Source organism: Lolium rigidum, chromosome 3, assembly GCF_022539505.1.
Source record: "Lolium rigidum isolate FL_2022 chromosome 3, APGP_CSIRO_Lrig_0.1, whole genome shotgun sequence".
NCBI classification, from domain to species: Eukaryota; Viridiplantae; Streptophyta; class Magnoliopsida; order Poales; family Poaceae; genus Lolium; species Lolium rigidum.
In genome coordinates, this window is record NC_061510.1 from 282,509,713 (window position 1) to 282,520,530 (window position 10,818).

At 53.1% G+C, this 10,818-nt stretch overlaps 1 protein-coding gene across 1 annotated transcript; it reads right to left on the minus strand.

Annotated features, from left to right (window-relative positions):
• Window positions 1–445: 445 nt before the first annotated feature.
• LOC124699590 (F-box/kelch-repeat protein SKIP20-like) lies at window positions 446–1,913 on the minus strand. The gene has a single exon (XM_047231866.1). The coding sequence runs from the start codon at window positions 1,786–1,788 to the stop codon at window positions 679–681; it is 1,110 nt and encodes a 369-aa protein (XP_047087822.1). The 5' UTR covers window positions 1,789–1,913; the 3' UTR covers window positions 446–678.
• Window positions 1,914–10,818: the final 8,905 nt, after the last annotated feature.

The following is a 10,818-nucleotide window of genomic DNA, read 5'->3' on the forward strand; positions in this document are numbered from 1 at the left end:
CTACCATATCGACATTTTGGTGGCCGCGGTGCAGTAGATGGAGCAAGTGGCGAAAGACAAAATTCGATGCTGAAACAAAGACTTGTCACAAGATAAATTTTCTCTTTTTCGCTTAGAATACAAAAATATATTATTTTTAGTGAAATTTGACTAATACACATATATTATGAAGATGTACATGTAAATTTTTTTGTCAAATTTTTTTTAACACTTGGAAATATGTTTTTATTTTAGAGGGATCATATGCACCGGGGAGCCGAATTGAGTTTCTGTGAATGTTGCTGATTCATCGTAGAGAAGAACAACAGGAGGTGCTGTCCTGTAAACCCCTAATGGTGGATTTCTTGGGGAGAAGCAGAGTTAATTGAGTTATACTATATTACTACTAGGAGTAGAACAGATTCCATAAACTAGGATAACTACACTACTAGTACTTCTCCATTAGTTGACCAACAAGAGTAATTCAGTTCAGTAGTAACAGAATTACAGAAACTGATGAACAGAGCCAACTACAATCTGCCCTCTCCAATTGCATCTTGCCTTGCGCTCATCTCCCGTACAGGATGGTCCTCCATCGGAATCCATGGGTAGCAGGCTGCAGGCATACCAATCTAATCTACTTAATCTCCTCCTACCAAGGGAGTGGGGACGGCCAACCACGGCAGCTACCAAGAACCATCACACCCGCACAGATCCCACCGAGAAGACGAAGCCGGCGAACTCCGGCGGAGGGCACACCACGGTCCAGATCTTGGTCTTGACGTCGAACACCCACAGCGCGTGCCCGCCAGAACTGATTGCCCCGGTGACCACCACGCGCTCCCCGCCGCCGACGGCGACCGCGCGCGCCGTGCCGGCCTTGAGTCCCGGCGGGGACGGGCCGACCTCGCGCCACTCGCGGCGCTCCCCGCGGTACTCCATCATGGCGGTGCCCTCGATGCACCAGACGCGGCCGCGCACCACCACGTGCGCCGCCGAGGGGGGCGCGCGCACGCGCTCCAGGCGGCGCCACACGCGGGCGGCCGGGTCGAACCACTCCGCGTCGCGCTCGAACCCGCCCTGCCGGCCCGTGCGGTACCCGCTGACGGCGAGGAAGCGGTCGCCGGCGACGGTGGCCATGCCGTCGCACTCGTCGCGCTCCTCCGACATGTCCGGGAGCGGGTCCCAGGCGTCCGCCCCCGCGTCGTACGCCTCCGCCGTCTTGAGCGCGTTCTTCAGCTTGTCGTGGCCCCCGGCGACGTAGATCTTGCCGCCCGCCTCGGCGCACGCGAAGAAGGACCGCGCGGACCGCATCGGCGCGCCGCAGCGCCACACGCCGGTGGTGGCGTCCAGCACGTGGACGTCCGCCACGGGCTCGAAGGTCTTGGTGTCCCACCCGCCCAGCACGGCCAGGCGGCTCCCGACCGCCGCGCACTGCGCAAACATCGGCACCGGCGGCGCCGCGCGCTCGCGGCGCCACTCACCCGTGGTGACGTTGTAGACCGACACCCCGTACGCCTGGGTGCTGGCCGGCGCGTCTCCGCCGACGGCGGGGACGCCGTCCGTCGGGATCCCGAACTGCAGGAGGAAGACCAGATCCTCGTTGGCGCCGGCGTCGGCGCGCGCGAGGGCGAACTCGGGCGCGGCGGCGGCGCCCCTCCAGCCGCGGCAGACGCCGCGCATGGAGCCGAAGGAGCGGTGCGGGACGCGCGCGAGGCAGTCGACGGCGACGTCGTCCGGCATCCCGGGGATAAGGTCGATGTGGTCGACCTTGCACTCCTGAGCACGGCTCTTTTGGTTCCTCATCATCTTGTTTGCTTCTTCTTCTTCTCGAAAGAAATGGAAATGGAAATGGAAATGGATGGCTCCTCTCCACCAAGCGAAGTGAAGTTAAATAGAGCGGCTACGCCGCTACGTGCCGCTGCGTGGTTGGAACGCTACTGCTCATCACCGACGGAAGAGAAGGAAAAGATAAACAATCTGACGCCCGCCGACGACACCTCCGATCTCGTCTTATCTTCTCGCTTGCGGTCGATGACGTGCACACGAGTACACGAATGCTGATTTTTTGTTTTCAAAATGTTGAAATTCAAATTTAAACAAATTCATAATGATGTTACGCCGCGGATCATCTAATCATATCATCACAAATTGCCTAACCACCATCCATCACCCAGAAGCAAATGAATTGGAAATGACAAAACATAGATGATCCAACATCACATAGGGTAAAACAGATGTGAAAAAATGATCTAAATGAAGACTATAACTACGTATGTGGACATTATTGGTGACTCACAAGGGTCATTGTAAAATTACTCATGTGAAGGCAAATTTATCGGTAACTTCAAACAATCCCTAAAATCGATCAGTTCTCAAGCAGGTACACTCTAAATGCTTGTTCAGTGTCCGTTCTCGTTGCTTCTTGAGCCTTCTTAAAGTAGACTCTCTTCTTACATTGAGGGTTTGGTATTCTTTTTTCAAAAGAGGCGGGCCAAAGCGGATAGATACCACCAAAAAGATCGTATTTGGTATCATAAAGTGGACTCTCTTCCTCATCATCACCATCCTCATCATCAAAAAAGGCATCCAACTTCTCTCCCGATAACTTGTCTAAATGAACATCCAACTCAAAACTTTAGCACATGTGCGAAACATCATCAAAATGATCATAGAACTATGTGAATCCATCATACACAAAAAAGTTACTTTAACACAATTTTTTCAAACACCTGATGAGTGTCGACCTTCATGTCAGTTGAAAGAGATCTTCGATGAGAAGGGACCACGTCAGCAGGGTAGATGATAATGAGACCATGGCAATGATGATTGACTAGATAAAGGAGGAGATAAATACGCAAAATGGCTTCCATACGGGCAGGAATGGGATCGAGCGGTGGTTGTGAAATTCTCTTGTAGGTTAACTAAGTGTAAGGGTATTTTACCCTTATCCATTATTTTGGTAATAATGACATCGTGCTAGAGTATTTGGTCTAATACATGTCTATGAGGTTAATCTCAGGTATTAGCCAAAGAGGCATAAATGGTGTATCAATGGAACAAGAAGGTAAAGGGAGACGTCCCACTTTGACAACAATCAAGAAGGGCTCTTCAGCACCTGGCCGGCCATAGGCCCGATCAGACCGGTCCTAGCACCGGCCAGCCCGGGGCCGACCGGTCCCTGGACTGGTGCCAGCCGGGGGATGTTCTATAAGTCACAGAACCCTCCAAGTCATGGCCCAGTCGCTGGCCCGGTTTGGACCGGCCTGCTCCGGTCATGAGCCCGGTCGGACCGGGATGTGGGCCGGGCGCCCCAGCGCCATCCGGAGGCATTACTGCACGACAATGTCCTGCCCCGGTCAAGGCCCGATCCCAGCTCCGGTTTAGACCAGATGGCCCGGTTCATGCGCCGGCCGGCCCGGTTGACCGGGTTCCTCGAAGAAGTTGCTTAGGTGGCAAGTCATCAACGACCATATTTCAAGTGACATTATATATACCCCTTCTCCTACCTCTGAAGAGGTAGGCACTACACTACAAGTTGTTCTTGAGCTCTCTCTCACATACTCCATTGTTAGAAACACCAAAAGCCTCAGATCTCTCTCCTCCTCCACCCGAACTCAAATCCCTTCGGGGAAAGATAGAGGAGGACCCGATCTACCGTTCTACCAAGCCAAATCTTGTTCCCCCTTGTATTCATCAAGATAGTTGCTCTCTAGGGTTCCTTGGAAACCCTAGGTGGGCAAAAGAGGTCCGGAAGCATCCGGGTTGTGGATTTGCTCCTGACAAGATTGTGAAGGTTTGGAGGCTACCTCAAAGTCTACCACAAGTGAGTGAGCTATTCCTTCGTGGGATAGGCTCCGAAGAATAGGGTGAGCCTTCGTGGCGTTGGGGAATCCTTCGTGGGACCTCCACCCCTCCAAACGTGACGTACCTTCTTGCAAAGGAAGGGAACACGGGAATAAACCCTCGTCTCCGCGTGCTATCGATTATCTCTAACCGAACTCCTTACTTGTGATATAATTGCCTGTGAGAGACTTCGAGCTCGAGTTACTAGTATCATCATATAGGTTGCCTCACCTAGTTTGCATTAGGCTCACCTTTATATTTCGCAAAGCGTAATATTGCAAAGAAAGAATTAAAATTTGTAGAAACCTATTCACCCCCCTCTAGGTTTACCATCTCTAAACTATCACTGAGGCCTCAATGGAAGTGCATATAGCGGCTCGGTGGTGCAGATATAGAGGCCGACATTGGTGCTCAGGAAGCATGATAGTGTTGACGTCAGAAACCCCCTGGCGGGCAGAGACGGGCAACACAGTAGAGCCGGGAACAACTAGGGCTGCGGCTGGCCCCAGTCCCTCAGAGCGACGGCCCGCAAAGCCTCCTGGTCGCACGTCCGATGCTATCGCAAGGGCGTGCCACCCGACCTATACCTGGTCGGGAAGGTGTGGATGATGCCTCGCTTAGCTTCCTGCATGGCATACACGTAAACATTAAATACGAGCCTCGATCGGCTCTCGAGTTATCTCGTGAATCGGCTCAAAGAGCCGATCCACCCATGATTCGAACGAGGTGTCCGAATATATGGTGGTCCCGCTTGATCAAGATAAAGCTAATGAGATCTACGACGATTTAGGGTTTTCACCGCATAATCGGATCGTCCTACTCACGATTGGGCCTCGCGCTCGCGCACGGTGACCGTAAGCCGATCCTAGACAGGGCCTAAAAACCAACACGAGGTTGATCCCCGGAACATCCTTTCTAGGGCTAGCAAACGTCACCCTACACGCCGCTGGATCCTCCAACCCTTTGTAAGGCCTAACTATTGCGGATGTTAAACTAATCCTTGATGAACAAGGAGCAACCGTAACGGATCAGATCTACTAAACTATGATCAAGCGGGTGCCGCCCCTACACCTAAGATAGGTGTAAGGGCGGCTAGATGTGCAAGGGTTGCATAACGAAAGCATGTAATTCGAAGAACAATGCTAACCCTAACACATCTAAGATAACTATGTTGCTCGCCATCAAAAAGGCTTCAAGCACGAGCAACGCATGAACAACGTGGGCGGAGCTTAGGCCTGCCTAGATCGCAAGATGCGATCTAGGCAGCATGGTGCTTACCGGAGAAACCCTCGAGACGGAGGAGTTGGCGATGCGCCGAGATTTGTTTGTGTTGAACGTTGGTTGTTGTTTATTCCATAAACCCTAGATACATATTTATAGTCCAATGGACTTTCTAATGTGGGCGTGCACCAAACCGTGCACGGGTAAAACTCTAACTCCTAACCGATACGTAATCTAATATGTTACGTATACAAGGGCAGACTAGCCCAAACTTTGCATGTAAGGCCGATTCACGTATTTCTTCTATCCATATATCTTCAACTCCATCTTGATCGCGGCCCACCTCTGACTCGGTCAAATTCTGGTGATAACACATGCCCCCCTGGTTTTGGAGATGACATTTCCAAAATCATTATGCTCTTCTTTCGTCGGGTCATGTCGTGGCAGAGCAGAAACTGCCGCAGAATCCTCATCATGATGCCTTGCCCCTTCCACTTCTCCACGTGGCCGCAAAACTTTCCTGTTGGGCAACATCTCCAAGGAAACTGCTGTGGCATTGAATCTCTCTCATATCCCCTTTATTTAACCGTTCTAAACAGTTTGCGCCTCCTTCGTCCTCCTCGCATTAGCACCAAAAAACCCTCTGTGCCTCCATGTCCTCTTCCTCCTCCTCCGAGCTTTCCTACGGGTCCTCCTCCTCCCGTGAGACGCCGCCAGAAATCCGTGCCCCAGAAGAATGGGACGAGGAGAGCCACGCCTCCTCCATTTGGTCCGAGGACGACAAGTCCTTGACCAGTGGAGATGAAAATCTTCAGTCCCTCGCCGACGGGGAACTGGAGTCAGAAAGCGAGGACGACCGGTTCCCCTGGGACGGCGGCCTCACCTCCGAAGAAGAGGAAGACGACGACGACGACGACTCCCTCGAGGGCTACCCGCCGGCAAAACGCCTCCGCATGTGGTGGGACGACGACAGCAGCGATGATGAAGACGGGGATGAAGCTCCCGCAGAGGGCTACGGGAGTAGCGACGAGGAGCCCATCGGCAGCAGTGCCGATGAGAGTTCCGAGGATGCCGACGAGGGTAGTGATGGCCCATAGATTAGGATCCACTAGTGTAGGCCTAGCAGTAGTAGATTGGTCAATAGACCCTTCTTTTGTCCTTCCTTCTTTGAGCAATCGGCTCTTTCTCTGTAAGAAACTCCTGTTTTATGAATGAAGAAGTTTCCCCAATCTGACTTTGCTGATTTCTTTCATGCTGATTTAGCCGATTTTTCCTCATCTGACCTTGTCGACTGTTGGCCTAATCCACGCTTAATGACCGATGGCAACGCATCATTTTCTTACGATAATCTGCGAGGCAGGCCAATTCAGTCATCCATCCAAGCTAGCCAATTCTGCCGATGACGATGGCACAGCCGATCTTAGTAGGCTGGCGACTTGATCTTGAGAAGGCGTCTTTAAGGGAGCCCTGGCACTGTCTTGGATGCTCAAACTGATGACTCCGTAAAAAACACCACTCTCCAGACCAGTTGCGATGCAGGGCTAGCCGATTCCAACCAAATCGGCTCCCCAGAGCAAGGACCTTTAGGGCGAGCTGCCCCCCGAGCCTTAATCAAGGCGAATCAGCTAAATGTGCCGCCATTAGCTTCAAATCATGACGTAGCCAGCCGATTTTAACAACATCGGCTTCTCAGAGCAGAGAACCTTCAGGGTGAGCTGCCCCCCGAGCTTCTTCAGTCCCCTTCTTTGTCTGAGGCAAACCACCCTTAGCCTGATCTGCACATCCCTGCTACTCTTGGCATTGTTTTGAAGAGAGGATCCAAGCCATTGAACCATTGAACCACTCCATTGAGGAGTTCTTCCATCATAGTCTCTCTTCGTGGTCCACTTCCTGCTCCATTGATCCTCTGACAGTTATACCTCTTGAGTCGATGGCCATGCATCGGCTTTTATATCCTTAAGTCGATGTCTGCTGCACCGGCTGTGCTTAAATTTTTTCGAATTTTTTCAAAAATTTTTACGGCCGATTTATGCATCGGCCCCCATACTTCAATACCCATCACCAAAGGATGAGACGCTTCTACTGCATATCCTGTGTTTTTGTCCACCTGGGTGCCCCCCCGAGCTGATTCTGTCAAGAGAATTGATGGTATCGGCTCTGTTGGACTACATGTTGAACCCAGGCAGAATGGATGGTGAGGATAATTTTGGCCGATTGCTGGAATCGGCCTCCACGTGGCTTGCTCGGTGAAGGTTTTGTGATGCCCCTTCATAAATTTTTGGGGCCGATCACAAGGATCAGCCTCGCCACGTTTGCTCATTGACGTGCTCTTGCTACTCGTTCAGGCCGGTAGATAAAACCAGCCCAATCTCTGACTTTATCATGTTGGTGCGCTTGCTGTCGTCCACCTTGAGTGCATCGTGTACTCGTGGAGCACTAAGCTTCGTCGGAAGAACGAGCACCATGTTTGTGCCAGCCAATGTTTCATCATCGGCTTTCCTTTGCTTGGGGTGCCACTCCATTTTCCGTGGACGACCCTCTTCATCCAGGGTTCGCTGAACCTTCGCAGCCAGATCAGGCCTTGCCTTCCTCAATGTATGCAAGTATAACCTCTCGGCTTCCTCCGAGCCGCGCAATCGCTGAACCCTCGCGCTTCGGGAACGGCCGAGTCCATCGGGGCACCACCTTGGCCGGTGGTACCTGTCTTCTTCTCCTCCCTCGTCTTCCGAATCTTCGAGATCTTTCAACCGAGGGGACTCAGCTCGTTTGCTTTGTGGCGGGAGAGGCCCTAGGCGCTTGAACACGGACACGTTGGTCTGTCTCCTTCTTCTTCCGGTTGCATTCTCGGCGCTTGCCGATTGTGGGCAATCGGCTCATTCCTGAATCCCAGCAGTGTCTGAAGAAGGGACAATCCCAGTGCCTATCCTCGTCGACTCGCTCCCCCAACTTTTCCTTGGCACGGCGCACGTGCTCCTCCTCATCACGATCATGCCGACGACGACTCCTGTTGTCCCTAGCCAGACGATCTTCTTCATCATCGTCGTTGTATCGCCGGCGTTGGTCATACTGACTCACATACTTGTTGAGGAGGTGATCAGAGAGAGGTCGTTGATACCTTATGTTTTTCACCTCTCCCTCTCGTGACGTAGCGCTTGCCGTCTTGGCGGAGCCGATCGCGTGGAGCGGCTTCCTCTCGTATCTTTGCTATGAGAGCAGCTCTGCCCTCATCTCCGTCCTTACCGCAGTGGTGTCCAGGTCCTACCATGTTGATATTGCATGAGAAATCCGGCTGGCACCCTCCATGGTAAGTGTACTCCACCATGTTTACGGCGGGGAAGGGGTGTGTGTCGACCTTCATGGCGTATTGGTTGAAAATCAACCGTCCGTTCTCTATCGCCATTTGGATCTGCTGCCGCCACACCCTGCGAGCCGTTGGTGGTGTGGGTGAACGTGTTATGCCACTTGCGTATGGCTTTCCGTTCAGCTCTTGCACCGTGGGGATCTTGTGGCCTTCGGGTACCTTTATATGCTTCTCCGTGAGTAAGAGATCAAAATCCGCCGGCCTTGGTCACGTCGAAGTCGAACCCTTTTGGAGGGCCTTGTGGCTTCACCCATTTGCAGGTCACGGGCCTCGTCGCTCGAGTCCATTCAGCCACTCGCTACCTCTCGATCTCCCGCAAGCACCTTCATCCTCGTCCGCCTCAACCGTGGTCACCGCACGCTTGAATTTGTCCCGGTAAACATCCGGGTGACGCTGCTCATATGCCGACGGCCTTCGCACCATGTGCGCCAATGAAGGGTAGTCTCGCTTGGGAGGCCACGTCCTTAATCGATGATGAGAGGCCCACCACCGCCAACTCGATCGCTTCTTTTTCACTTACATGAGCCGAAAAGCATCGGTTCCTAATGGTCCCGAAGCGCTGGACGTATTCGACACTCGTCTCCCCGCGCTTCGTCGTACTTGTGCTAGATCGGCAATACCAACATCGGAAGCCTCCGAGTGATACCGCTCATGGAACCGCTCTTCCAATCGCTTCCAAGTCCGGATGGAGTTCGGTGGCAGCGATGTATACCACCCGAAAGCCGATCCCGTGAGGGATCGTGCGAAGAACCTCACACGCAACTCGTCCGATGCTGAGATCGTGCCCAGCTGTGCCAAATATCGGCTCACATGCTCGATGGAGCTGGAACCATCCGATCCACTAAACTTCGTGAAGTCCGGGAGCCGATATTTGGGTGGTAGCGGGATCAGTTCGTAGTCGTTGGGGTACGGCTTGGTGTAGCCGAACACCTTCTGTCGTTGCCTAATCGACGGTACCTCGGAGGAGGGATCCTCACGAGGGGGAGAAGAAGTAGGGGCCATAGGGCGGAGTGCACACGGGACGGTGGTACGCGATTTACCCAGCTTCGGAACACCTGCACGATGACAGGGCCTACCGCCGCTTGTCCGGAATTATCCGGGCGCTTTCGCGTTGTTACAATGAGTTGTGGTTGTGCCTCTAGGGCTCCCGGGATCCGGCTTATAAAGGCGCACGGATCTAGGGTTTACATGGAGAGTCCTAGCCGGATTACGGACAGCCTAACTACGGTACAATATCTTGCCGTGCACGTCACGGATCCGCCTTCCATATACGTCGTATCGGATCCGGGTTCCTCATGGGCCTCCATGGATCCGGGTTACTCCTAATGTCGGTACGGATCCGGCCTACCGATCCCGGGCTGGACTTCTTCCTTCATGATCAAAAGCAACTGGGCCGCCCGATGGGCCACATGCCTCATCACCATCCGTGGGCCACCCGGGCTTGCCGGATCTAGGCACCGTCGATGGTACACCCATGAAGTATACCCACAACAAGTAGGCCCCCGAGTTCTCCGAGTTTCGCCTGCAGTTTCCGCCTTGCCAATCCAACACAATCTCCGGCAAACGTTGGTAACGCGGAGAAACTTGAAGAGCTCCAACTTTGCATTTTCTTCTTTTTTCCAACTTATAGACGGAAAATGCTCCCATCCCGCGGGACTTCATCCATCGACGTTCCAAAGAACATTTCCGGGTTACTCCCTGCTCGAACGAGAGCCAACTTATCCTCACGGAATTACCCGGAATCTTAAAAGACTCAAACAGTTCCGGAAATCTTTCACCTTCAGATCAAACTTAACAACGGAAGTTCCTCATTTCCCGCGTACAACTTCCTCATTTCCCGCGCTAAATTTTCGCAGACGCAAATCTTCAGCCGGAATTTTCGGGAGTGCATGGTCAAGTCACCTCCACGTCGTTTTACCGCAGTTGACCTAAACACGTGTCCTCCATCTAACGGCGTGACCGTTCAGTCTCCACCGTCGGATCTGGATCCCGAATCTCCGCGCGTGGCCTATAAATACCCCGCGGCCCGGTGAAAAATCCATTCTTTTACCTCTCCTCTCCACCTCGTCTTCCTCCTCGCGCCGCGCCGCCCACCAGATCTTGACTCCGGCGAGCTTTGCCACGGTGAGCTCCGCGCGCCGCCAAACCAAGGCTCCCTCGCGCCAAGATTCTCACGTTTGAACGAGAAATTCGCTCCGCCGCCGATTCGTGGTTACGCAGGACGATTTCCTTCAAGTTCGGCGACCTCATCTTCGCCGGAGCTCCGTCGAGCCACCGCGCCATTAGCGGTAAGTACGCCGGCCTCGTAGAAGATAACTTAGTGTAGAAGATAGCCTTAGCGATCCGGGTACTCAAATACTTTGTATGGGTGCAGCCGGAAGCATGCCACTCGAATCGTCGCATTGTACGGG